This window comes from Myotis yumanensis, unplaced genomic scaffold, assembly GCF_028538775.1.
Source record: "Myotis yumanensis isolate MYYU_CA2020_CCGP unplaced genomic scaffold, mMyoYum1.0.hap1 SCAF_17, whole genome shotgun sequence".
Lineage (NCBI taxonomy): Eukaryota > Metazoa > Chordata > Mammalia > Chiroptera > Vespertilionidae > Myotis > Myotis yumanensis.
In genome coordinates this window covers 10881058-10909003 of record NW_027223768.1, presented here as the reverse complement: position 1 = coordinate 10909003, position 27946 = coordinate 10881058, and the positions used below count along the sequence as shown (strand labels likewise).

At 48.3% G+C, this 27946-nt stretch overlaps 2 protein-coding genes across 11 annotated transcripts in view; both read left to right on the top strand.

The window, feature by feature from the left end:
* HAO2 (hydroxyacid oxidase 2) overlaps nucleotides 1-10483 on the top strand; it is a 156675-nt gene extending 146192 nt beyond the window's left edge. For all 8 annotated transcript variants that reach the window (XM_070397037.1, XM_070397040.1, XM_070397038.1 and 5 more), the window contains 5 exons: nucleotides 580-863; nucleotides 2057-2266; nucleotides 4668-4826; nucleotides 5166-5235; nucleotides 8776-10483. In XM_070397037.1, the coding sequence (XP_070253138.1) occupies nucleotides 580-863; nucleotides 2057-2266; nucleotides 4668-4826; nucleotides 5166-5235; nucleotides 8776-8831 (779 nt within the window). In that variant the 3' untranslated portion in view covers nucleotides 8832-10483. The remainder of the gene's footprint in view (nucleotides 1-579; nucleotides 864-2056; nucleotides 2267-4667; nucleotides 4827-5165; nucleotides 5236-8775) is intronic.
* Nucleotides 5167-18475, top strand: HSD3B2 (hydroxy-delta-5-steroid dehydrogenase, 3 beta- and steroid delta-isomerase 2). Of its 3 annotated transcripts, none has more exons than XM_070397028.1 (4): nucleotides 5167-5235; nucleotides 12834-12985; nucleotides 14682-14846; nucleotides 17315-18475. In XM_070397028.1, the coding sequence occupies exons 2-4, from the start codon at nucleotides 12841-12843 to the stop codon at nucleotides 18124-18126; spliced, it is 1122 nt and encodes a 373-aa protein (XP_070253129.1). In that variant the 5' UTR covers nucleotides 5167-5235; nucleotides 12834-12840; the 3' UTR covers nucleotides 18127-18475. The 3 variants fall into 3 exon arrangements, with proteins under 3 accessions (XP_070253129.1, XP_070253128.1, XP_070253130.1); XM_070397027.1 differs by lacking the exon at nucleotides 5167-5235 and adding an exon at nucleotides 10568-11461; XM_070397029.1 differs by lacking the exon at nucleotides 5167-5235 and adding an exon at nucleotides 12348-12492.
* The last annotated feature ends 9471 nt before the right edge of the window (nucleotides 18476-27946 follow it).

Sequence of the window (27946 nt, the reverse complement as noted above, 5' to 3'; positions counted from 1 at the left end):
CATAACACTTCCCCGAAGAGTGAAAAAATGCCCATTTTCGCCCAGCCAGCATGGCTCAGTGGTTGAGCATCAACCTATGAACCAGGAGGTCACGGTTCGATTCCTGGACAGGCACATGCCCAGGTTGCGGGCTTGATCCCCAGTGTGGGGCATGCAGGAGGCAGCCGATCAATGAGTCTCTTTCATCATTGATGTTTCTTTCTCTCTCTCCCTCTCCCTACCTCTCTGAAATCAATATGAATATATTAAAAAAAAAGAAACATCAATGAATCAAATTGTGACCTCTTGGTTCACAGGTGGACACAACCACTGAGACACACCAGCCGGGCATCATTGATGTTCCTATCCTTCTCTCCCTCTCCCTTCCTGTCTCTGAAATCAGTAATTAAAAAAAAATTTTTTTTTTAACAAAACAACAAAAATCGACTTCTATCCCTGCCCCACAGGGCAGCAAAAGGAAGCCGGGACTTCTCTTCACTCACAGGGCAAGTTGGCCAGAAGCAGTGCAGGTCCTAGGGCTTCTGGCCCCAGCCTGGAATGCCCTGGCCTCCACCCTGAGTTGTGTCATTTGCTCTGCAGCTGCCCAAGCAGCCGGCCTCTGCTACATCACCAGCACATATGCCAGCTGTACCCTGGAAGACATTGTTGCCGCGGCTCCCAGAGGCTTCCGGTGGTTCCAGCTCTACGTGCAGCCAGATCGGCAGCTAAACAAACAGCTGGTCCAGAGGGTAGAATCCTTGGGGTTCAGAGCCCTGGTGATCACCGTGGATGTGCCCAAACTTGGCAACAGGCGACATGACATTCGCAACCAACTGAACTTGAAGACAAATTTACTGTTAAAGGATCTTCGGTCACCTCAGGAGGTAGGAAAGATACCAGGCCCAATGGGCAGGCATTACAGAAGGCAAAGTCCCTTCTGTGGTTCCTCCCTTCCTTCTTCCACAAGAATTCATTGAGTGCCTGCCCTGTGCCAGACACTGGTGATGCAGCAGTTCACAGACAGAGCTTCCCAGAGCTTCCAGACAAACAGAGTGTAAGATAAAATGTTCTCCTCCTGGAGCTGTCTGGTCTGTCACCAGAAGTGTTCTGGCCAGGACCGAGTGCTGAGAAAGCTATAAATAGGATTTTGCATGGGTCTTCCAACATTTTCTACTTCATGGCACACTTAGAAAACAGTCGTTTTGGGAGGCACACTTCGATAAACTGACCCTCTGACGGGGTGCTCATAGTGAAGGTGACCAGCCCTTGGGGTATAACCAGCCCAGGCCCCACCCTGCTGCCCTGAGAAATGAGGGGTCAACATCTCTGCACACCTGGAACTCATCCAGGGAGCACCAGGTATTTGGAATCGCTGAACTCAATGACGGCAAAGGGCACTTCACCCATTAAAATCCCGACGGATGGGGTGGGATGCCCCAGAGAGAGAAAGTCATGGTCAAGTTGGAATTCCTTGGCTACAGTGAAGATAGGGACCCCAGGCTTTTCAGTTAATGGGTACCAGCAATATCCAGCCAGGAGACACTCAACAGTCCTACTCATTAAGTCATACATACTTGGCCTTGAGGCTTTCAGGAACCCTTATCTCAGAGTCCAGGAATTTATGGATATTTGGTAGTGCCCATGGTGAGTCAGGGGTCAATATTACATACTATCAGATTTAGGATTATTGAAGTATTGCTTCTTTGTCATTGTCCTGTGCATCTCTCAACCAGAATGTGTTACATTGGCCTATAAATGCTTTTGCTTATCCATCTCACTAAACTCTGAGTTCTTTTAACATGGGGACTGTGTCTCAGCTGTCTTGTGTCCCCAGATCCTGGCATAAAGGAACAGGGAAACAATGAATGGTTAATGAATAAGCAATTGAAGTATAAAATTATTTTTGTAAAGGAAAGGAGCTAGAAATGGGATTGGTTTTTATAGCTCCTCTTTTCAAGCTCGTAACTGCTTCTTTTCACTTATCATTCACTAGCTTTCTGAATGTGCCTCATTTTTGGAATGGATCAAGCAGTCTTGAAGGAGTTCAGGACTAAGGTTTCCCTTTTATTCCCCACAGAGAAATTCAATGCCATATCTGCAGATGTCTCCCATCGACTCATCCTTCTGCTGGGAAGATCTCTCCTGGTTTCGGACCGTAACTCAACTGCCCATCATCCTTAAAGGGATCTTGACAAAAGAGGATGCAGAGTTAGCTGTGAAGCACAATGTGCAGGGCATCATTGTTTCCAACCACGGAGGGAGGCAACTTGATGACGTTCCTGCTTCTGTAAGTAGGAGGACCTCGGAGTGTGTGTGTGTGTGTGTGTGTGTGTGTGTGTGTGTGTAGAGCAGTGGTCAGCAAACCACAGCTCGCCAGCCACATGCGGTTCTTTGGCCCCTTGAGTGTGGCTCTTCCACAAAATACTACGTGCGGGTGCGCACGTACAGTGCGATTGAAACTTCGTGGCCCATGCGCAGAAGTCGGTTTTCGGAAAGGCGATAGATGAAACAAGTATACAAGACGAGTGTGGATGGGAGAGTTGGAAGGGGTCGACCTCAGTGAATGTACCTCAATCAGATTGAGGACGTTTTTAGCAAAGGCCAGCTTAGGAGTACCCTAATTAAGTTAATAACAATGTACCTACCTATATAGTTTAAGTTTAAAAAATTTGGCTCTTAAAAGAAATTTCAATCGTTGTACTGTTGATATTTGGCTCTGTTGACTAATGAGTTTGCTGACCACTGGTCTAGAGCAATGTACTCTGTGCAGTTTGGTGTGCACTGTCCCCTCTCTTTCACCACATATGTTGGTATATGTGTGTACATTTTAAAGATTTTTTAATACCCTATTTTTAAATACATATTTTTATTAACTTCAGAGAGGAACAGAGAAGGGGAGAGAGATAGAAACATCAATGATGAGAGAATCATGGATCGGCTGCCTCCTGCACACCCCACACTGGGGATTGAGCCCCAAACCCAGGCATGTGCCCTGACCGGGAATCGAACCGTGACCTCCTGGGTCATAAGTCGACACTCAACCACTGAGCCATACCAGCCAGGCTAAAGACTTTTAATAGCCTCATGTGTACCAGGCTGTTTTTACACACTTCACATTTATTATCTCTCAATCTCACAACAGTCCTGCAAGGTGGGTATTACTATCCCCATGTTGCAGAATGGGTTGCTGGAGTTATTAGTGTTAAGTAACGTCTCCAGTTCACACAGTTAGTAAGTCATTGTGGTGGGTTTGCTGTTAGAGGTGTTTCCAAAGCACTGAGGTCCCTGCCTCCTGGAAGAAGCACTCAGCTGGAAGGTTGCCTGTCTACATGGATTGCAACCTCACATTTTCTTCAAATGACTCAACCCAGCAAGGAACAGTGTGTCACTTACACTGATAAATAACTGTCTTTCACAATACAACTTTAAAATGCCCCATAAATCCTTTGCAAAAAATTTAGGACACTCTGTAATTTTTCCCATAAAGTGAATTTATGTGCATTAGATATGGAGTTTGGGGAAAGAAAATGAAGAGGAGAGAGGCAGAGAAAGAACATCTAAATTGGAATTAATTGTTGCTTTATCTTCATGAAGATATATATTTTCAAGATACATATTTTCATGAAGCTTATTTTCCAGATTCTTCTATTGCTGCTTGACTCATTTTAAGAAAGAAAGTGGATTTTTCCCCCCTCTATTTTTGGCCTTTTTACTATATATGTAGAACATGTGCAGTGCAGAGAAACTATAAAATATACAAAAGCAAAAAAAGATAAAAAGTACCCCTATTTTTATCACTATCATTAATGTCAATATTTTGGGAATTATTTTTATCAACTGTGTAATGCGCATATAACATTTTAGGTTTAAAAATGGTACATAATATTTTTAATTTTCTTCTTTTCACACAAATATATTAAGGGCATCATATTATTTCAATATATATGCTCCTCTTATTTTTTTTTAATATATTTTATTGATTTTTTTACAGAGAGGAAGGGAGAGGGATAGAGAGTTAGAAACATCGATGAAAGAGAAACATCGATCAGCTGCCTCCTGCACACTCCCTACTGGGTATGTGCCTGCAACCAAGGTACATGCCCTTGACTGGAATCGAACCTAGGACCCTTGAGTCCACAGGCCGATGCTCTATCCACTGAGCCAAACCGGTTAGGGCTCCTCTTATTTTTAATAGTATGAATGGACAGTTTATGATTTTCTAAAAGTTACTTTTCGATTGCATTTGACATACAATATTACATTAGTTTCAGGTGTATAGCATAATGATAAGACATTTATGTACCTTATGAAGTGATTGCCTGATAGGCCCAGTGCCCACCTGGCACTATACGTAGTTATTACAATATTATTGACTATATTCCCTAGGCTGTACTCTACATTCCTGTGACTACTTTTATAACTGGCAATTTATGCTTCTTAACCACGAAAGGATGATTTACATAACAAACTTGTAATTGTTGAACATCTCTATTGCTTCTAGCGTCTGCAACTTTAAACAATGCCTGCGTGACCATCCTTAAAGCTTTAGCACATTCTCACTAACTTCTGTAAGATAAACCGCAGGAAACACAAAACCTACAGGTCTAGACTCCTGGTCCTTGCCCATGCTGAGGGCCCGCTGTCTCCATGCTCTGAGTCAGCCTCAGGCCGCATGTGCTCTGCTCCAGGTGGACGCCCTGCCGGAAGTGGTGGCTGCCGTGAAAGGGAAACTGGAGGTGTACCTGGACGGTGGGGTCCGGACCGGCAATGATGTGCTCAAGGCTCTGGCCCTGGGGGCGAAGTGCGTCTTCCTGGGGAGACCAGTCCTGTGGGGTCTTGCCTGCAAGGTGAGACCAAAGGGAAACCAACCTGGAGATACCACGTTTCTCATTCCTTTGCATGAGTTTCTGTGGTCTAGCCCCCAAGCTTAACCATTTTTCCAGGTGCCGCGGATTCCTGAAGGAGGGATACACCCAGCCCGCACCTCCAGGCTTCCTCTGCAGCGCGCTGCACATTTTCAAGAGCTCTCACCCCTTTTCCTCTTGGTGTTTCTTTGTTTCACAGATACCCCCATGCTCCTCACCACGTCTCCATGTCTCTGAGCACACCTAGAATTTATATTCAGCTCATGGTCACAATGTTCCTTCATATCTCTCTCTCTCTCTCTCTCTCTCTCTCTCTCTCAGGGTGAACATGGTGTTGGGGAAGTTTTGAACATTTTAAAGGATGAGTTCCACACGTCCATGGCCCTTACAGGTGAGTGTGTCCAACTCTTTTCCTGATTTGAAAGCGGAGGTCTAAGGAGCAGGAAGGCAGCCCTCCTTCTAGCACCTCTCCCCAGCCTAGGGATGCCAGAAGAGACAGCAGGAAAGAAATGTCCCTGACAAAGATTCATCTTTGATACATCTTAACCATGAAAGAACAGTTTATATAACAAACCTGCTATTGTTGAACATCTGGATTACTTCTAAGCTTCTGCTATTTTAAGCAATGCATCGGTGAGCACCCTCAAAGCTTTAGCACGTTCTCAGTTACCTCTGTAAGACAAACTGCAGGAAACACAGAAGCTACGGCTCATATTTCCTGGTCCTCACCCACTGAGAGCCCTGCTGTCCCATTACTAAGGTGCACAGAGGTAAGCGTGGTGTCACATTATGGGAGCGAGGCCTGCAGGTTACTCTGGACTGTTCGGATCCTATCAGGCTCTCTGGATGTGGCTCTGGGTGTCATTGTAAAACAATACTCATGGACTGTGAATAGTCGAGAAATTATGTCAAAGAGGAAGTACAGAGGGACCCAGGAGAGAGATAAAAACAGGGCGAGAAGGAGAAGCATTGTCCCCCGTAACCACAGACAGCAAGACAAACGTGTCTCAAAATTACATGGGTTTCAGTCAAAAATGAAATTATTGTGAAGTGGCGCTCCTAAAAACTTCTACGTTTTCAGCAAAGCCTGGAGTCCCAGCGATCCCGCAAAACAGTGGTTCCCAACCAATGGTGGTGACTTTCCTCTTCAAGGGCATTTGGTTTGGGGTTTTTAGTTTGTGTTTTTCGAATTCTAAGTGACTCAATTCCAAATGACCCAACGTCACCGAGTTCCTCCCATGAGGGAGGGGAGGGTACACGTGTGAACTGAGAGCATATTGGGAGCCGCAGGGGAGGGGTGGGAAGACCTGCGGTGTCTGTGGATTCCAGGAGGCTGAGACGACTGTCCTTCTCCCACAAATCCCCCGCTTCTTGGAAATTGATGTCCAAACTTCTTTTCACAAAAGCCTGATAGAAACTCAACAACATAGCTTCATCATTCCACCAAGAGTTAACACCTACTCACCACTCCCGTGTTAATGGCAGCGTTAATGCAGCCGGAAACTAGTACTGAGACAGGGCGGAAGACCTTTGGAACACCTTTGGAACGGGCAAGGAAAAAGGAAAGGAAAAACAGGATTATGGGCACTTTTGTGCCTGACTCTGTGCTCCTCTCCCTTCTAATTGTTCTACAATGAGGATGTATTGTGTTAAATGTATAGAAACAGTAGTAGTAATCACAACCCAACAAGGGACAGAGAAGAGGGTTCGAGAGGAAGGGAAAGAAAAGGAAACCCAGACAACAGGGCATCCCTGGGCATCCTCTGCTTAAAAGACGCTGCTCCAGGTAAGACCCCCCCAGACTCCTTCCTGGAGAGAGGGGATCTCAGGTTGGGGGCCTGTGCATTTGATGGAACTCAGCAAAATACAGAATCATAGTGTGCAACCCAGAGATTGTGTCACTCCCTATTCCTCCCCTGCACAAGGCAGGTAAGACGCCGACACAAAATTGTTGCCCAGGAGGCAGCCGATCGATGATCACCTAATTCCCCTGGAAATTAGGTGTGGTATTTCCCCCTGATATCTCTGTGACATCACAGCCCTGGGAGGAGAGCCCTATGAACACTATTGCTGAAAACAAAGTAAGTTGAAAAGTATTGTTTTTCCAACTGGGAGACCAATTTCTGAAATTTTTGTATTTACAAAAAGGTTAAAATGATGATTTGTCTTGAAAAACAAAAATGTCCACATATAAATCCCATCATCCGAAGGCTGCACAGACCTAAGTTCTCATCCCTCATCGACGTAAGAGCATCCGAAGCTGTAGAGAGTTTTTATAAAGATTTATTCGAGCAAACAGAGGGCACGTACGCCTGGACGCCAGAGAGGTGAATGTTTCAAGAGAGATAAATTTTCAACAGAGATAAACGCTTCCAAGAAAGGACAGTTTCCAACTTCCTTTACGCATTTGCCATTAAGGAGGGATGATCACATGCAGGTGGGAGATAGCGCCGTGGGGGATAGGTTACAGGGCAATTAACACTACCTGCTCTCTCGAGGATGCTGGCTTCTGAGAAGAGGCCTTGTGAAGGTGCCTGAACCTGGAGGCACAGAAAGCATGGACAGGGCTTGCTTACCTTTTACTAAAGAAGTGATATGCCTCGGGTATGACTACCCACCATGATCTGCCCAGCTGGGAGTCTATGATCAGATCACTCCATGAGGTCACTTTCCACACCCCCCTTTTTTCAGGTCCACAGCTCCAATACTATTTTTCCTGCAGTAGATAACCACAGAGTCTATCCTGGCATCTCTGTGCTCCGTGAGTAGGTCTGCCTGCTTGGAAGTCCCACTCTTCTCTGCCCTGTGGAAGCCCAAGGTTCTCGAGATCTTTGTCCATCCTGGGAGAGCCGCTGTGGCCCGAACAGCGGCTTCTGCTGAATCAGTCCAGTGTACGGGCTCTGTATGCTGCAGTCACCCCAGGCAGGCAACTCAACTCCTTCCTCTGTTTCCACTCTTAGGAAAAGACCCTCTTTTGAGTCATATTTTTTTGTGAGTAACACATCTTGCTGAAGTTATGTTTGGGGAGGTGAAGGTGCATACATCAGAGGCATAGAAAGAAATTCCAGGCGAACGTCACACATCCTGTTGTTCAATTCTAGCAGCCTTCTCGTCGTCAGGGAGATTTCGCTGCTTCCTTCAGCCCTTGGTTCTCCAGCCCATAAGCCACACAGCCCCTCTCTCCCTCTTCTTCTACTTTTTAAAATATATTTTTATTGATTACAGAGAGGAAAGGAGAGGGAGGGAGAGATAGAAACATCAATGATGAGAGAGAATCATTGATCGGCTGCCTCCTGCATGCCCCACACTGGAGATCGAGTCTGCAACCCAGGCATGTGCCCTGTCTGGGCATCGAACCGTGACCTCCTGGTTCATAGGTCAACACTCAACCATTGAGCCACCTCGGCCAGGCCTCTTCTACTTCTTATCCGAAGTCACTTTCTGTAGCCCTCGTGTGATCCTCAACTACAATCCTAAATTTGCGTTCTAATGAGGACCCTTTACTACAAAAGGGGTTTCATTTTTCAGAGCTTCTCCTTAGAAGGCCGTTGCTGTATGAAATACCCCATCTCCTAAGCTGTCCTGACTCATTTCCTCCTAGACAGACACGTCCTAGTCTCTGAGCCTAGCAGAACCGAGATCAAGGTGAAGGGTATCTACTGCACACACAAATTGCTTAAAAAATGCTAAAATGTTTTTATGTTTCTATCATGCCATTTTGACATGGCTGCCAAAAGAGGACCCAAGCACAGGCTCCTGAAATAATTCCCAAGGCAAACAGAATGACATCATTCATTCTGGATGCGTAGTATTGCCTCAGGGTGAGCACCAGCAGCAAGCCAGGGCCTGTTCGCATTGGCTTATCCACACCATGATGGGGTGGGATTCTGGCGCTGAGAGAGAGGAGCTTCTGAACTCCTTGTTCTTTTAGGCTGCCGGTCGGTTGCTGAGATCAATCAGGACCTGATCCAGTTCTCCAGGTTGTAAAGAAAGAGCTGGGGACAGGACTGCCGAGGTGGCCCACGGGAAGACCAAGCCAGAGCCTGTGTGTGACACCATCCTGCCCAGGCCCCAATCCTCCTATCCAGCGGCTCAACCACTTCACCCCACACTTCCGGCCCCAAACCCTCATCTGCCTCAAATGTGTCAGGCTCTCCTCTGCCTCACTGCTTTTTATATGCTGTTCTCTCGCCTGAAATCCCCCTCTGAAAGAAAAGGGCGGGTCAATGATGACTGACTAGTGGATGAAATTCTTGCATATCCTCTACATCTCTATGAAACATCTATGGGCATCTGCATTCTGGACAGAAGAGCAATACATATAAAGTCGCCCCCCAACAAAAATCATCCTCCTGTCTAAACATAGTAGGGAAATAATAGAGTTTAAAACATAGGCTGTGGAGTCATGCAAACAAGGGATTAACAATCAGGACTGCCCCTGACAAGCTGGGTGCCTTGGGGAAGTTTTTCAATATCTCGGTGTTTTCTTGGCCTCCTCCCCGGGCCTCATCCCCCATCACCCGTTAGGATGCAGCATCACATGCAGTGGGGCGTGGTGCACTTCCTAGAACTTCGTTCTCTGGAATTTCACTTCTAGATCTCAGAACTCTGCCTCAGACACCATTTGTGTCACGTCCACAACTTTGGTCTCATTATTCTCTTCACATCAGAAATAAGAAAATACCTCAGTACCAGATTGTCCTTTATGGTGCAAAAGAATAACAGCCTTGAAAATAGGGTTTGAAACCAGAGAATCATTGGTAGAATAACATCCACTCTTTTAACCCCTTCACAACCTCACAAGTCAGATTTCTTTTTTTCATGCTTGTTAGACAGACATGAGCAGAGCAAGACGATGTACCAGGTACGGAGACTCACCAGGGCAGGAAGCCTGGATGCCTCACAAGGGGCAAAACTGGGGAAGCAAGAACCTTGTCCCCGGGTAACCTGTCCTCCCCTAGCATATCTCTGGTCATGAGGTTTGCACCCCTGATCTTTCATATCGCTGATCAGGCAGTTTAGACCCACTGACCTTTTCCTCCTAAAGGTAACATCTAGGCCTCAGTTATATTTCAGCTCCAGGCCCAGAAAAGCAGCAAAACCAGACAAGTGACACCGTGGCTGCCTCAGGACCAGCTACACTAATGACCCCCTGCCCTGGCACCGAGCACCAGTGGAGACCACAATCCCAAAGGAGCACACAGGGAAAGATAGTGGATATTCTATTCAGACCCTCCCCTGGGACCTCCCCTAAGATTCTCACCGGCAGGAGAGAGAGAAGTATGGTCAGGACAAAGGACCCAGTGCACACTCTCCCCCAGAGGAGCCATTCCCTTCCCCCTTCTTCCCTTTAAGTGACCCCGCGAGACGTGCAATGAGGGGAGCAATGGGCAGTGGCATTGCTAACCCCCCCGAGCCTGTCTCCAAGGCCTGCTGTTCTCTGACTTCTCAGTGAGCCAGAGCAGCCCACCCTACACTCTTCTGTTGCTTCTATGCCCTTCCTTGTTTCACTGTCCTAAGTATATTTTTGCTGCCATCATGGACCCAATGCCCTTTGGCTCAGTGCTGTGTACCCCTTCCCTTTGGATGTCCCAGCCCCCAGCCCCTCTCCTTAAATAAATTCAAATCTTCTTTATCCACATCTGAGATGGCTATTTGGTCTGCCCATGCATCACCGACTTTAACGCTTCGATGCTCTGATTATCTTACTGGCCGGTGAACTTGTAAAATTCCCCCAATTTTCTCTGCAATAACTTTACTTATGAAGACTTGTAAGCAGGCATGATGGCCAGTCCTGAAATCACCAGCTAGGCGCTTGACTGAGTCATTCTAGTTTGGTTTGAGGTAAGAGTGATCATTATGATAGCAAGCTGTGCTGATAATGGAGTTCACTTACATTACAAGAGAATCTACCATAAATCCTCCCTGTGTACTTCTACCTTGGTGTTAGCGATACTCTTTTTTGGTCATGGACACGTGTGTTATTTCTGAAGTCGTTTTTCCTTCTGGACTCAGATGGCAAGATCCAAGATTCCAAGGAAAAAGAGCAACGACATAAAGATGCAGCCAAAAGGCTGTTCTCAGAAGGGCCTCTCAGCCCCTCAGAGGCCCTGTGTTAGGGTGCCTGGTGGACGAGGCGAAGAGAACTTCTCCACTGGAAAGTGTGCAACAATGGAATGGTACACTTAGTATCTAAAAGATAAGCCTTTGTTCTGATAAAGAGAATCAGCTTTGAAGCCACTCCAGGGTCAGGCTGCCTGGCTGAGATTCCCAGGTCACTGTCCTCGAGATGTTTGGCAAGACTACAAACATCTCTGTCTTCCTCTCTCAAACAATAATACCAACTCTTTCGGGCTAACATCGTGAAAATTAAATGGCAAAAAGGACTTCTGTTTCCTAATCCAGGATGTGAGGAGCTTAAAGAGGTCTCCACTCCATCCTAACAAGTCAAAAGCTGGACACACTGAAAAATTAACAACTCTGCTCAGTCCCTCAGAAAAGTGAGGTCACAGAGCAAACCGCTGCCCCCCATTGGAGAGACAGGCAGACCCGGAGAATCACAACTTACCTGAGCAAGCAGAAATCTGTGAACAAACCTCCATGAAAGTCATACCAAGGTAGGAAACTGAGCTGTAACTGACAAATTGACCAGTCTGGAAGTTAAAAGCTCGGGGGGGCCCAATCACAGGAGGCCCCCAGACTTTTAACCTCCAGGAACTCTACCTGGTTTACCTCCTGGTTCTCTCAGTGAGTATCAGAGAAAACTCCTCTAGAGCTTCCATAAGGATGAAGGGAAAGGAACCATTCTGAAATGTGCCTGCCAGAGCTCAAGAGAAACTATTTCAGCAGACCCTAGCCTATCTGGGAGGTGGAAAATACTCAACTCCAGCCCCCCTGTAGCCACCCTGTTCCACCTAAAGGGGGGCAGAGAGGGACCGAGAAGCACTGGTCAAGTTCACAGGTCAGCAGCACAGGTTCACCAAAAGACTGAGACCTAGACTATAGGACTAAAAACACTAAGACATTCAGAGTCCTGGATTGTTTGTGTAACCTTCCATTCATTCATTCATTTACTTCCTGTTATGTGTCAGATATTGTACTAATTCTTATGGGGGATATAAAATATAAACACTTAGTCAAACATGCAACAGTTTTTAAACACAACTAGACCCCTAATCTCCTGATACAGGCCATAGAAGTGGGTGGCTATCACTGGATAACTTCCCCCACACCTCTCCACGGGGGCGGGGGGGGGGGGGGGCGGGGAGGGGGCGGGAGGAAGCAAAATTGACATCTGGATATATTGCGTGGGAAAGAAAGTCACCTCCCACACAACATAGTGATTGGAGCTACCACCATGCAAATGTCTCAACTTTGCAAGATGACATTTCCAGCCACACCCTGAGAGAGGAGACAGGGACTAGAATGCCCCCCTCCTTGGGTGTATCTACTTCACAGGCAAAAATCCCACTGTGCTGGGAGACGTCTCCTAGTCTCGCTGAAATTCACAGATTGTGGGCCCCCCACAGCCAGAGCCACCTGCGGGTGTCCGAGCATCTTTATCGCTGTGGCCTTGGAGCTGGCCTTCTCTTCCTCTGCTTCGAAGGGAAAGGAGATAGAAGCCGAAGCTGAAGTTCCGCACTTTGTGGTAGGAGGGATCCTGGGACAGGAATGAGCAATGACTATGTAGTAGATAGAGTCCAAGATAAAAAGGCCAAGCCAAAGGGGATGGGGCAAAACTCCAGTCTTCCTTCCAGGGAGAGACTCGGAACTCAGGTTCTTTCATCTGACTTTTAGCAAGCGAACAGGTTAGAGCGTTTTAAAATTTTTCTCTCAAGTAGTCGTGGGTGCGGAGGGGTTGGGGGAACAGAACGGATGTGTGTGCACCTGTAACCACCTGGCCTCTGGGGGGGGCCTTCTTCGGGGTGGGCCTCTATCCCACCTGCTCCCCAGCTTTCCGGTTTCTGGAGCGTGCCTCTTGGTTCCCAGGTGTGCCATGGCTGGGTGGAGCTGCCTCGTGACGGGCGCAGGAGGCTTCCTGGGGCAGAGGATCGTCCGCTTGTTGGTGGAGGAGAAAGAGCTGCAGGAGATCCGGGCACTGGACAAAGTCTTCAGACCGGAATTGCGGGAGGAATTTTCTAGTAAGTGAACTTGGGTCATGGGAAAATGGCAAAGCTAAGCTTGAACCTAGGCAGTCTCGCCTCAGAGCCTGTCCTCTTAACCTCTAGTTTGCCTGAAAGGTTTCCTCTGGGCCTCCCTCCCACCCAACTCACACCACATAAGCAACGGCATATTCAGCCTCACCAAGTCCATGGAGCCATGGCTCCACCACCGGGGTTTCCACAGCGCCCTCTCCTGGCTTCTCTGCATCCCTGCAGACTAATGGGGTAGGTAAGATTTCTCCCCTCCCCTGCTGCCCCCCTCTACCCCCCTTTCTGCCCCCCCACCCCCAGGATATATTGAGTCTTTTGATCCAGTCTACTGAAGTCAGCAGCAAACAACAGGCAGAGGGAGGGAGGGGAGAGGGCAGAGGTGGGTCAGGCTGACTTCTAGCTGCTTCTCTCCTGCCTTTCGCCTACTCTGGGGTCTTCTGGGGGCAGAGCAAACTTGGCAGACACTTCAGGAGAGCAGATGGTTGTTCCCAGCTGTGACCTAGGAAGGAGATTCTCCAGCCCTGAATTTTCCCCTCTGAACTCTCTTACTGTTCTCTGGCCCCCATTGCCAATTTCTGTTCAATAGACTTCTCACTCTGCCCCAGAACTGGGCCAGTCCTGCACTTGGGTGGCAAGGAAGGTGAGCAAGGCTGAAAGCAGGGGGAAGGCTGAGTCACTATAAGTGTGACTGAGACCAGCCCCTTACTCTCTGAGCCGCAGTTCCCTCACTTGTAAAGTGGGCATCAGAATGCCTATCTCATGAGACAGCCGGGAAAGGAAGTCAGAAAACTATGGGGGTTGAGTGTAGAGTAGGAAGCACAGGATAAATGCAGGGTGTTTATCCAAACGGTAGGTAGCACAGCGCTGTCACTCCCGTGGGCTTCAGAGGAGCAGAAGACCCTGCTGTGGTAGCTGCTGCCCTCGGCTCCAGGGCTGGGAGCTTTCATTTGGCACCTAATAAGAGCTTGGGCTCATCCTAAATTCCCCGCCAGTGGTTCCACCTTCCTCCTGGTACCCGAGACTTTGGCTCTTCCTCTCAGCCCATCTCCAACAAGAACCAGAACCTGCCACGGCGAGGTCTGCACGTCCAACCTTGCGCATCCCTCCCCTTCTCTGCCCAGTGCAGCTGCTGGGACCCTGGCTCCCGTGCCCCCATCTGAACTTTGGTCCAGGCATTCAGATTGATCTCTCCACTGCTTTGCTTTCTCTTACACCCTCCCGACAAGCCACTGCGGCCAGGGTGAGCTTCCTACACAGCTCTGTTCACGTTTCTCCACTTAGTCCAAATCCATACGTGATCCTCATTCCCTGCAGAATGAAATCCGAATTCTGTCCTCTTTATAGCCACTCTCCACAATCACCCCACTCTCCTCAATGAATGGATGGGCTTCCCACAAGTCCTTTTGACAATTTAGTGTTCCGGGCACGCTTGACTCCTCACTGCTCAAGTTCTTTTTTGGAATGAGATGGGTGGAAACAGATGCCTGCTATTTCCAATAAACACTAAACATTCTGATCTCTGCTTTGGATTACTTGTCCTTCTGTGGAATGTGCCTCCCTCCCTCGCCCTGCCCTTTTCCCCCCTCCCCACCACTTGTCCTAGGAGACCTGGGTAAAATGCCACCTTTATCAGGAAACTCCCAGATCCAAGATGCCTCTCAGTGACCTGACGGTGTTCACACAGAGCTGCAGAGCCAGAGCAAGCTGACCTTGCTGGAAGGAGACATTCTGGATGAACAGTTCATGAAGAGAGCCTGCCAGGGCATCTCAGCTGTCATTCATGCCGCCTCTGTCATTGACGTCTTCAATGTCATTCCGAGAGAGACCATCATGAATGTCAACCTGAAAGGTACTATATCCTCGGGAGGAGGTGGCGTGGGGTGGGCAGGTGAGGCTGGGAGAACAAGACAAGGTAGAGAGGAGCAGGCCAATCACTGATCTCCTGAGATCTGTGCTTTTGCTTAGCACTACCAACCGAGAGAGTGTTGGCTGTTGTCCTCAGGGTTTTTTTTGTTGTTGCTGTTGTTTTAATGTTTTATTGATTTCGGAGAGAGGAAAGGAGAGGGAGGGAGGGAGGGAGGGAGGGAGGGAGGGAGGAAGAAACATCAATGATCAGAGAGAATCAATGATTGGCTGCCTCCTGTATGCCCCCTAGTGGGGATCCAGCACACCATCTGGGCATGTGCCATGACCAGGAATCAAACCAGGACTTCTTGGTTCATGGGTCAATGCTCAACCAGTAAGCCACACCAGCCAGGTGTCCTCAGGTGTTTAGATGAGAAAACTAGGGCTGAGAAAGGCTAAGTAGCTTCCAAGGCCCCATGAGCCAGAGAGGGAGAGCTAGGATGTAAACCCACAGCTGTGTGACTCCAAAGGCCACAGAAGCTCTTTCTAGTGCTGCTCCCATCGAGAGGGAACTAAACTCCAACCTCCAACACTTGATACCCAACCACCTCCCTGGGCTGGAACCGGGTCTCCCAGCTGCTTCCTTAGTCATCACTGTAGCCCTCCCGTGTGGCTCTAAGGCGGTGTTCACACAGTGGGGCCAAGAACTAAAGGCTCTGGGATGAGGTGGCCCTAGGTCAGTTAGAAGCGATGGGCCTCAGCTCTGGGCCGGATTCGTTGGGCGGGACTTCCTGCGCAGGATGAGGCTGGTGCAGGGGTCTGGAACTACAGAATCATGGAGCACTTGACGTCCTGTAATATTTTCTTAACAATAATGGTATCCCATTATCCATAACACCACTTCTTCACCCACTACCAGGTCTCCTCGTAGAACTAGTTCTAACCAGGTGTCAAGATACACTTTCGATCCTCAGACCTTAAAGGCTTGGGTACTCTTTCAGAAGTGTGGCTTCCCAATCTACTTTAGATGCATTTGCTCGAGGGTTTGGCTTAAACCCCTCATTAGCTTGCCATTATTCTCATCCATCTGGTCCCTGGCGCCCAGCCTCTCTAGGACGGCAGCACCCCATCTCCCTAGCCCATCTGTCTTCTGTGCCCTGCACTCCCAAGTTAGTCTACTCAGACTCCTCTTCTAAAGCAACGTATGGCTTTGGGTTTCTAGCCAAAAACAGCACAATAACAAAAAAGACCCCTTTATGTTTCCACTAAGCCACACCCCTGATCACCCCCACACTGCAAGGAGGGGGTGAGAGTAACCAGTTTCTCGCAGTCAGCCCTCTCTCACAGTCCCCACCCTTCACAGCTCCCAACAACAGGAGATTTAAAATCCCCGAGAAGTGTTAAGTTGACTAAAAGCAAGGTCACTCCCAGGTTTAGAAAATACTTCATGATGATTGTCATTTCCCCCTCAGCAGGTAAATTAGCTCCAAATATTCTCTGCCTCTAGATTTAAATTATTTTTAATTGAAGATGTCTCTCCCCAAAATCAAACTTCACAATGTCCTTAAAAGGGATTTTTAAATGCAAAATATAAAAATGATGCTTTGGCCCCGAGATTCCTTGTAGGGAGGGCGCTCTGGGTTACTTCCCAGAGCTAAGGTTCTACCCAGCTAAAGGGATTCTGCCAGATCCTCCAGTTGTAGGTATCACCACCAGAGGGCGCCCCCTTCTGATTCTCCCCCAGGCTCAACGTGCAAGGCCGGCCCAGAATTCCGCAATGCTTAGGAGGAGGAGGGTTATCACGCCCACTTTTCATACCTGGGAAGTCACAGACAGAACTAGGATTGGCCTTACAGGGGACACACAATCAGGAGCAGAACCTGGATCTCCAGCTTCTCCCCAGAAAACACTAATTTGCTCAGTGGCTCTCAAAGAAATGTCCTTGTGACTACGTTTTTATTGGTCCTTAAAAAGAGAACAATACAAACAATTCAATATATATTTAAGAGTGCTTATTACCTATAAACCTCTGTGTGTGTGTGTGTGTGTGTTTGAGATGAGAGTCCTTTAACTGTTCTCTTTTGCCTAGGGACTAGGACTGTCTATATTCTGAGAGTATAGCCTCTTAATTTCTTTTATTTAAAATAGCCTTCCATTAATGAGGTGGTAGGGATGAAAAGTGATCATTTGTTAATGTCCGTCATCAGGAAAATATGAAGTGGCAGCCCTATGTCCTTTTCCAGAATCAGAAGTACACACACAGGCCCATGAAATCCAAAAGCCTAGACATCTTTGCTTTTTATAGTTGCACTTTTCTGTGGCATTGGCATGTCAGCTCTCAGCCAGAGACATGGGAGCATTCCCTCCTGGTCTGCAATAACCCCTCCCCGCTGGGGGTGGGAGTGGACAGGGTCGGTGGGCGTGGGTCCTTTGGGCTTTTGCCTGACACTGACAGGGTGCTCCTGTGGGCAGGTACCCAGATCCTGCTGGAGGCCTGTGCCCAGGCCAGTGTGCCCATCTTCATTTACACCAGCACCATAGAGGTGGCTGGGCCCAACTCCTACCGGGAGGTCATCCAGAACGCCTCTGAAGACCAGCCTCTGGAAACCACGTGGTCGGCTGCATACCCGTACAGCAAGAAGCTTGCCGAGAAGGCTGTGCTGGCTGCGAATGGGTGGGCTCTTAAAAATGGTGGCACCTTGTACACGTGTGCCTTAAGGCCCATGTATATCTATGGGGAAGGAAGCCCCTTCCTTTATGGCTTTATTGATCACGCCCTGAAGAACAATGGCATCCTGCCACACAACAGCAAGTTCTCCATCGTCAACCCAGTGTATGTTGGCAACGTGGCCTGGGCCCACATTCTGGCTCTGAGGGCCCTGCGGGACCCTGAGAAAGCCGCAAACATCCAAGGACAGTTCTACTACATCGCAGATGACACGCCGCACCAGAGCTACGACCACCTCAACTACACTCTGAGCAAAGAATGGGGCTTCTGTCTGGATTCCCGGATGAGCCTGCCTGTATTGCCGAAGTACTGGCTGGGCTTCCTGCTGGAAATAGTGAGCTTCCTGCTCAGTCCCATCTACAGGTATCAACCCCCCTTCAACCGCCACACGGTGACCTTGTTGAATAGCGTCTTCACCTTCTCCTACAAGAAAGCTCAGCAAGATCTGGGGTACCAGCCGCTCTTCAGCTGGGAGAAAGCCAAGCAGAAAACCATGGAGTGGATTGGCTCCCTGGTGGAGCGGCACAAGGAAGCCGAGAGAACCAAGACTCGCTGAGGCGGGTGACGAGGGGGTGCATGTGGGTATTGTGAGTGGGTGGCTGTCAGTCTCCCTTTCTGGTGCATCCCTGTTACAAGATGCCATCTCATTGCCTTCTTCCTACCACCAGTCACTGGCCCAGCGAAGCCTTCCGCCCTACCCAACCTCCGGAGGACAGACAAAGTGATTTCCTGCAGCTGCTGGTCCCCACGTCCCAGTTGCTGATCCTGAAACTATTCGGGCCTCTTTTCATTTAGGTTTCTGCCTATTCGTCTCACTTCCTTTGCCAATTACAAAATTTTAAAATTCCTATCCCTTTACACAACTCGGTGGAAAGAATAATAAATGTTTTCATGCCTAACCTGAAGGGAGTTGTGGTTTATGTGAATACATACCTTCCTCCTTTTGCCTCTATTTCCAGGTGTCACCATCTCCTGTAAGAAAAACTGCATGGAACTGGGTATGTGCCCTGCCTGGGAATCAAACCCCCAACTTGTTGGTGTACTAGAGGACACTCCAACCAGCTGAGCCACCCGGCCAGGGCAAAGCAGTTAACATTTTTAATTCATCATGGTCTTACCTCCCTAAGGGGTCTTTTAGTAAATCAGCAACTTACAGTCTACTGGCAAGATCCGACCACAGAAACACTGACTGCTTTTCCATCAGTCCAGGCCCACTCCCAGCCACTCAATCAATTAGCTGTCAAGTGTCTAGCCTTCACTGGAGGTGGCAGAATGGAGCCTCTGAGCAAAGCTTGGATATATAGATTGCCAGCAGGTTACTTTTCCCTTATCTTGCTGGGAAATTTAAGACAAGGGTCCTTTATAATTAAAGTCTTACTATTGCCGGCTTACAGCCTCAATAAAAGACACTGATAGGTGTAAAGCTATCACATGCAAATACCAAAAAAATGAAACAGACACAACATGATTGACAATTTAGTGTTGACAGGTATTATTTGAGTTGGTCACTGGGACAGGGGACAAAGAACCATGCTTCACTTCACGCATTCAGCACTAACGACAGAATAGATGGACTTTTACAATGTTTACAAGAAGGGAAGGGGATACCTCCTAGACTTAAGGTTCAGTGGAAGGTGAGAAAAATAATTGAAGAAAACAGGTCAAATAATCGAAGCCTAATAGGTCACAACACAAGCCTTACTACCCAAGGCCAAGTCCCTGTGGAAAGCCTGCTCACACCCATTGTGCTTGCCGCCTCATCTTAACCCATTCAGAATAATAAAGTTGATGTTTTATTTTTTCCTCTCTACTTTTTTACAAGATAAGCTTTGGATATTAAGAACTAATGGCCTCTAATTAATTTAAAAATTTCTAACACTTTATGCATTAATGAAAATTGCTCCATCTATGTTGCACATGAATGGGACAGTATGGCAGGGTGTGTGGTTTTAAAAGAATTCTTAAGGCTTTAGTAAAAAAGTGTAGTGTGCCATTATAGGTACAATAATTATTATTAGTTGTTTTTCTTAAATAAACTCTGAACTGCTCTATCATACCTATACTATACATTGTACTTACTATACATTGTATTAGTTTCATGTCCCATAGAACAAAATTTAGAGTCTAAAAATTACTACATATATACAGCCCTGGCTAGTGTTGCTAAATGGTTAGAGTGTCAGCCCCACACTGAAGGGTCTCGGGTTCAATTCCTGGTCAAGGACATGTACCTGAGTTGCAGATTCGATCCCTGCCCATGCACAAGGCAGTCAATCGATGTGTCTCTCTCACATCAATGTTTCTCTCCCTCTCCCTTCCTCTCTAAAATCAGTAAGGATATTTTTTTAAATATTTGGAGGGTACAATATTTAAGTAAGCTAGTCAAATGCACTATGCGTTTAAAGCCCAATTTGTATGAAGAAATTAAACAGCCATTTTACCCTTAATTTTCCAAATAAAGTGCTGTTTTCTTATCAAGTTCTTAAATTCTAGCACAAATTTCAAGTTCAAATCTGTAAGCTCATAAAAGACCTATACCCCTAAATTGGGATATTCCCATTGAAATCCGACCCCTGGAAATTTGGACTATCATACTTGAGACTTACAGTCTTTCTCTTTTTTCACTTCTATCTAGCACTTGTTACTGCTTTCTATCAGGCCTGACTCTCAAATACTGGCATTAACCTAAAAGGCAGAACTAAATCTTTCTGGCACAGTCTTTCCGTCTGTGATCAGTAGTTCATGAACGATAAAAAAGGGTGATGTCAAAGAAGTTCAAAATAAAATAAAACCAACTGAGCGCACACACTCAAAGCTGCGCGGCCAGGCAGCAGCCACGAGAACCCGTGGGGACAGAACTCGCCCAGCGCTCCTCCCAGCCACCGGCGCCCGGAGCCACACAGTCCCCGCCCTCCCCGCCCCACGCCAGCTCATCTTCAGCACCACGCCCCGCCCCGCGGACCCGACTGGCCCCCAGCCCTGCCCCCTCCCCGAGTCCTGGCCTCCCCCCCCCCCCCCCCCCCCAGCCATGCCCCTCCACCCCCGAGTTATGGCCCCCGAGCCATTGCCCCGGCCTGCCGACTCTTCACTTACCTGTCGGAGGGACCCTCCTGGTCGAGCACCGCAGGATGTCCATCATCTGTCATCTCTTCCCCGCACCCCACGCGACGCGGACCTGCCTGAGAGCGACCTTAGCGACGGGAGCTGGCGCCCATCCCCTCGCCCCGCAGCGCCCTCTGCCGGCGCGGGCTGCGCTGCTGGTCAAGGCGAGCAGGTGCAGCGGCGGCGGAGCGCCAGGGTGGTTCACCCGCACAGCCGCCCGCGACAGCCGCCCCGTCCCGGCCCTGGCACCAAAGGCACCAACGCGGCTTCATTTGCCCGCGTGCCAGTGCGGGTTCAGCTTCTGAGCCTCCGCTGGCTGGACCCCAAGCCCCTCGCGGACCCTCCAATTCTGTTGCCTTTTTTTTCATTCACAAATGGAGAGCTTTATTATAAGGAGTCACGGGATTGGAATACTGTCTGTTTCTAAACTGGTGGGATCTTTTCAGATCTTACTTAGCACAGTGACTACTCCATTCTTGAGGCAGCTCTCGCTAGGTGTGGCATTGAAGATGACACCGTGAACAGAACTTAATAATTTAAAAATTGGCATTTACTACCATCCAATGCTAATTTGACATGGACATAGTAAGAAAACAATGTTTGGGTTTAAATTTCGCAAACTAAAAGCCCTTTATTAATACCAGCAATGTGATTATGGGCACATGAGGGAAATGAGTTCCTCCTGTCTGCAACATTCCATTCCCTTGGCGCCCCTCCCTCTTCGCGCCTGCGGAAGTCTCCAGTTTTCCAGGGAGGGGTGCAGTGTCCCCCCGCTAGGCACCTGTCTCCGTCCAGGGCGGTTGCTTATTAACCTGTCTCCCCGACTACACTGTGGACTCTGGGAGGGCACCACGGGGACTCTGTGCTGACCACCTGTGCCCAGCCGTAGCCCCACATCTGGCTCAAAGTCAACACTCAATCAACACATGGAATGAAGGAAAGAAGGAAGGCGATGTTCTTAAAGACAGGGACTCTGGACAGGAAAAACAGGATTTTTAGGGAGTGGAGTGAAGGTTGTCCAAGTTCGAGTTGTCTCCTAAGAAAGACAAAGTTGTGCTCCACACCCACCTGAGCTTGGCCTGAGAGCTCAGTGCTTGAGAAAGGGGGAGGGCGCGGCACAGCCTCCCAGGGGCCAGGAGGCCGCCCCACCAACACATCTGTCCAGTGGGGGAAAGGCAGAGGCAGGCTTAACCAGCACTCCAGCGGCCTGAGCCTCCGTGGAGCCCGCATAGTTCCAGGCATCCAACCTCAGCTTGTGGAATGCGGGCCCTGCACCAAGAGAGTGAAATAGGTTCTCTTTCCATTTTGCCGTCACGGTGAGACAATTGCTTTACTTACCTGGGTCTGTTTCCTTATCTGCCCAAGGAAGGTGTGGCCCATTTCCAAGTCCCGTTCCCGGGGACACTGGGCAGCTGTGAGTCGGATGCTTATCCTTGGGCACCTCCATACTTCTGCAGCTAGCCTTGGCGATCACAGTCCTCCCCTTGAGTACTGGTTTGCTAGTGTGAAGCCAAAGCTGAGAATGTGGTTTCCTAACTCTTCCCAGTAGTCCTGGCACCGGCACCTCATCTGTACCTTAGTAAAGGGGCATAATACCCCTCTAGTTGTAGAGGACCGAGGCCAGGGACCAACAGGACCCCCCAAATACCAGTTCTCTCCTGCCTCAGATTACAAGCCTATCCCGTCCTCATTCTTTCATTGAGCTATGGGTGCTTACCAAGTGGGTTTTAAGCTCTTTGACAACCACTAGGCATCAGAGTAGGCAGAGTCCATAGAGATAGTGCCTCCTGAAGAGGAAACAGAGGCCCAGAAAAATCGGAGCCTTGCTCAAGACCACAGCCAGTAAACACCAAAGCCCTTCCCTGCCCTCTCCCCAGCACAGCAGGCCCTCGAAGGGACAGGCGGACTGGTTCCTCGATTCTTCCTCTGTCCCCAGGAAAGTGAAGGCCATGGCCTCGCACCTCTTCCTCTCCTTCCCCAGGAGCTGGAATCCCAGAGGACACAGTCTGCATGTGAGCAACTGCCTCCCCTTCCTGGGCTCCTAGGAGCTACCATACAACACATCACCGCGTGACCACCTTGCTTCCTAACATTTGCACTGTCCTAAACCTGCCAGGAACCTTCACATTTTATTCACCTTGACCTTCTCCCCAGACCTCACACTGGCATCTTCCCACTGGACAGGAAAGCCAAGATCAAGTCTACCTCTAGTGCCCGGCCTACAGCTACAGCAACACTGGACAGTGCCTCCCTCGGTCCAGAGGCCTCTGGCTATGAAGTAATATCTGTGACTCCTACAATCTCCATTCAAATCAACCCAGAGAGCAGTAGAGCTGCTTCAGCCGAAGCCTGGCCATGGTTCTCATCGACCAAAGGTCTGGTTTGACTCAGATACTTCCCAACAATAGGCCTAACAATAACGACAAAATGTCTAGCCAGCTCTTTAGCAGCCCCTTGCTTCACAAGCCTTTCCAAGTCACCCACCTTCCCCCACCCAGCAAAGCCAGGCGACATGGACACTGCCTGAATTGCAACAGCAGTGACCCCAACTTACAGTTCACCCTGAGTCTTCGTGAAGGTACCATCTTGCCCAGGGAGAACACTTGGAGCCTTATTAAGACATTTCTCCTCTTCTCTCCTTAGCCCACCAGGGCCAGATCCCCAAACCCATTCTTACAGTTTGCAAACTAGTTCACTACAAGGAAGCTGGTTTTGATGCTAGGCAGGGAACAAAACCAGCCTTCCCCTTCACCCTGCTGGAGTGTGAAACTCGTGAGCTTCCCCCCACCTCACACCTGTAGCCCCAGCATTGAACGCTAACCCAGCACATGCCCACTCAGCACGTTTTTGAATGAACTTCTTGAAGTCTCTGCTCTTAAAAGCCACCGCACTTAAGAGGGTAGGCCTCCTGTACACAGGAAACTTGTACGGGATTTTATGGGAACATCCCTGCAGAAGGATCACTCCAGCCCTTGGGTCAGGGGAGGGATCTCAGGGGAAGATCTGTGAATGAATGGACTGCTTCCATGGAATCCCTGCTCTCCAGTAACCCGTGAGGCCCAGGACCGTCAACCCTTCATTCAGGATGAAACCCTCTACACGTGTGGGAATGCCGGCTTCATCCAGCACAAATACGGATACCTTTTGTCAAGCACAAGGCAACTTGGTACGTGGAACACCTTGCCACTCACCTATGGTTTCCAAACCTTTAGCCTCCCCATTGCTGAGATGAGGCAGGTCACCGGATGGACGCAGAGAGGGCTGTGAACAGGGGTCTGGCTCTCACTGGGGCAGTAGATGATTGAAAGCCATTGCAATGTGCTTTGGGTTAGCAGAGGTGACCTTGAAAACACAGGCGGGCAGCAGGGAACTGTGGTCTGCAGACCCTTGGAGCTCTGCCCGGGGAGACAAGAGCCCTATGCTAGTCCCTTCAAACCTCAGACCTGCTGGGTGTGCTCCTCGCCTTCCCCTCCAGGGCCAAGGCTCAGGGCAGCTGAGAACAGGAGTGAAGCATGGTGTTTTGGGTTGATAAGTGAGCCCAGATGGCAAATGAAGAAACAGACTCATAGAAACAGAGAGCTGGGGGTTCCCAGAGGGGTGTGGGGGCACTGGGTGAAAGAGGTGAAGGGACTAGGAAGCACAAATGGATAGTTAGAAAATAGTCACAGGGATGTAAATACAGCATAGGCTACCTGGTTTGTAATATTGTGATAGCTACGTGTAGTCCTGGAAATACTAGTACTGAGGGGAATACTAGGTAAAGTATTAAGCTGTACACCTGAAACCAATACTGTACGTTAAAAAAAAAGGCAGAGGGGGAGATGGCAGTCTGATTGACAGACGAGGGAGGGCCAGCTGCAGCCCACAATGGCCATCTGGCTTTATCTGGTGAACTTCAAAGAGCGGTATTGTCCCTTGCCCTTACTTATCGTCTGTAACTATTTGGAGAAGGTGTGTGTGGAAGGCAGGCCTACCAAGAGCAGACGGGCAGCCTCGCCTGTGCCTCTGCCAATGCCCTCAGCAGAGGAGAGGACTGGAGGCTTCGTTTTACCGCAATGATGAAAGGAGGCACCTAGCTGGTCCAACATGTGTCAATCCGGCTGCCCGTTAAGATCAACTGGGAAGCATTTATAAAATTACAGATAATTGGACTTTACCCCAGACCAATTAACCAATCTCTGAACAGTTTGTTTTTGTTTGTTTTTACAGCTTTCCAGGTAAATCTGTGCAGTTAAGGTTAAGAAAACATCGGTATTAAATTAATGAAGCTCCAAAAATTCCAAGGTGACCAAAATACAGCTTCTTGAACTAGACTGTGGACAGAGAGGCCTGCTCTCACAGCACGCAGGCCGAGCATCCCTTCAGGGTGTGGCCCAGACCAGGTGCACTGCTGCCCGCCCAGGGCACTGACTTGGTTTGCTTATCATTTTCCCAGGAGACACCTGTCGTTTTCCCAGGGACCAGGAGCTAGACCAGTGATGGCAAACCTTTTGAGCTCGGCATATCAGCATTTTGAAAAACCCTAACAACTCTGGTGCCGTGTCACATATAGAAATTTTTTGATATTTGCAACCATAGTAAAACAAAGACATATTTTTGATATTTATTTTATATATTTAAATGCCATTTAACAAAAAAAAATCAACCAAAAAAATGAGTTCGCGTGTCATAGGTTCGCCATCACTGAGCTAGACAGTGGTTCTTCAACCTAGAATAGTGAGGCTTGGGAAGGAACGCTGTGGTCAAGTACTGACCGCCTCCCTGCAGGACAGGGCCCAGCATTGGCTGGCTCTGCTCAGCAGGGCAAGGGCTTGTGGGCACTCACACCAGGAGGCAGTCCTGGCCATGACAAGAAAACAAGGTGTTCTTCATGCTTGCTCTTCTTTTCCTTGTGAATCCCTTCCTACAAACTGCTGTCTCGTTGTTTCTACTACGAGGCTGGGCAGAGACTAGCAAAAAAATACGTCAAGCAAAAGGCCGGTATTAGCTGATAAGCTGCATTCAGTATTATCAGTAGCCATTAAGTTACATTTCTGAGAACGGGGGGAAAGAAAATACTTTGCTAGGTGATTCAGGAATACATTTTTAAGAAATAGATTAGCGGTAAGACCTAAGACTGCCTCCCTTTCTCCGTCACGACCTTCCCCTGCCCACAGCCAAAATTTCCCACAGACTGGTTCTCACAAGGAATGAGACCCAGATCTTTGGAAACCGATCCCAGTGGTGCAACATGAACACATTTCCACCATCTCAAAGCCGCGTCGGTGCAGAAGTGCTGCGATGGTTTACTGGTCAGAATGGGAGGCCTATTTAGACATCAGCCACCCCTGGGCTGATGTGATCCCCCTGAACATTCTGACACAGGAGTCGGCAAACGTTTTCTGTAAAGAACCAGATAGTAAATACTGTAGGATTGTGGACCATGAAGACCCCTGTCCCAACTACTCAACCTGCCCACTGTAGTCCAAAAGCAGTCCCAGACACTGTGTATGGGTCTGACTGTGTTCCAATACAATTTGACCTGCAAAAAGACGCAGGCTGGGTTTGGCGGTTTCCTGACCCCTGTCCTACCAGAAACTCTATTTTACAAACAGACTTGCATTGGTGAACACAGCTTCCATAGAGTGACCTGGCACATAATGGTGACAAATAAAGAATAAAGAATGGCACGGTGAAAGACTGACATGGATTTAATGACACATATTCCATACCGGATGTTTGAACACCAGAATGCTGTCCAGGGAGCCATCATTAAATAAAACCGGGGAAGATAAGGTAATTCTCACATACACAAGCACACACACAAAACCAGTTACTTTTAGGGTCATTAAATTATTCACTATTTGAACAATCAGCTGTAAAGTAACATCACAGTGAAGGGAGGGGCGCACAAACTTCAGAAGCTCAGTTCCGATGGTCTATGAACACAGGTTCTTCATTTGCACTTTTTCACATACGGACAGCCACACGGCTCAAGGGGTTCACCAGTCATCTCCTTCCAATTCGGAGCTCCCGATGGCAACAAGCCATTTCACCTGTTTAATCTGCACCGGATTCTGCTCAGCAAAGTGCAGCCCGCACTGGACCATACTCCCAGGAAGCAAATGATACACTTGCCTCCAGCTTCCGTAATGAGCTGGTAGACGGAGTCTTCCGATTAACATTTGTAAGGGTGAACCACAGGAAACAGGGTTTGCTTGAGACACATTATTATTTTAAAAGTAAATCCAAGAAACCAACCCCTGAACGCATTTCATTTCACTCAATGCAGATATGTTCCCTGAAGAATTGTAAGAAAAATGGAATCACATTTGTGATGCACCGTCAGAGTGGGTGCTGATGGTTGGTCTGCTCGCGGAGGGGACCCGGGAGCAGTTGCTGTCTCTTCTTAGCCACGGGAACAGAAAGAACAAGAGAGGTCAATGAACCCCAAAGATTCCCACTGCCTCTAAATTACATTAACTTCCATCTCCTCTCCCCCTTGAAGCCTTTCTCAAAAGCTGCCAACAGGTAACGTAATTGACGCGGACCCGACTGTGCAAATGGCAGCAAAAGGCCAAGTAACCCATAAAGTGGAGAGTCAACCCATGAAGAAGCAAACGTTTGATGCGATTTCATAGGCACAGACTTGAGAGAACCTAAAACAGCAGGGAGAGGTAGATGTGCATGGAAAAAGGAACAAGATTACCGACAAATGGGCCCTATTATTTTCAGGTGAGTCTCATACACTTCATAGACTATACAATTCAGAATAAATAATGACACTTGCTTTGCTCGTATTACTCTCAACTAAAAGAACATTTTAAAAGAACAATCCGTGTCTTCCAAAACTATATTTTGAAAATCTAGTTGCATTTGTGAATAACAATCCCCTGATTAAGAGGGCAAGATCAACAAGCATCACACAAGCCCAGAATTCTCAGGATTCTTTTTAAAAGGTGTTTTTATAATGACATGAACATGCTTCCCTACAGCCCCCCAAGGAGGGTCTTTGCTAGAATACAACTAATCAAGTATAAATGACCGGCATCCCCAGAAAATTTGCTGAATTGTAAAAACAACCTTGTGGTTGTCTTCCCTTCACGTGTATCCAACAGTTTGTGAAGATGCTTCCGTGAAAAGTACAGGGTACCCATCACTAGTGAGAAAACCAGGCTGCTTCCCACCACTCTGACTTCTAGAGGCTAACCCAGGGGAGGGGCTCAGCCCAGGGAACTGAAACTACACCAGAGTCATCTAACCACAGCCCCCCAGGACACGGAACATGCCGAGGA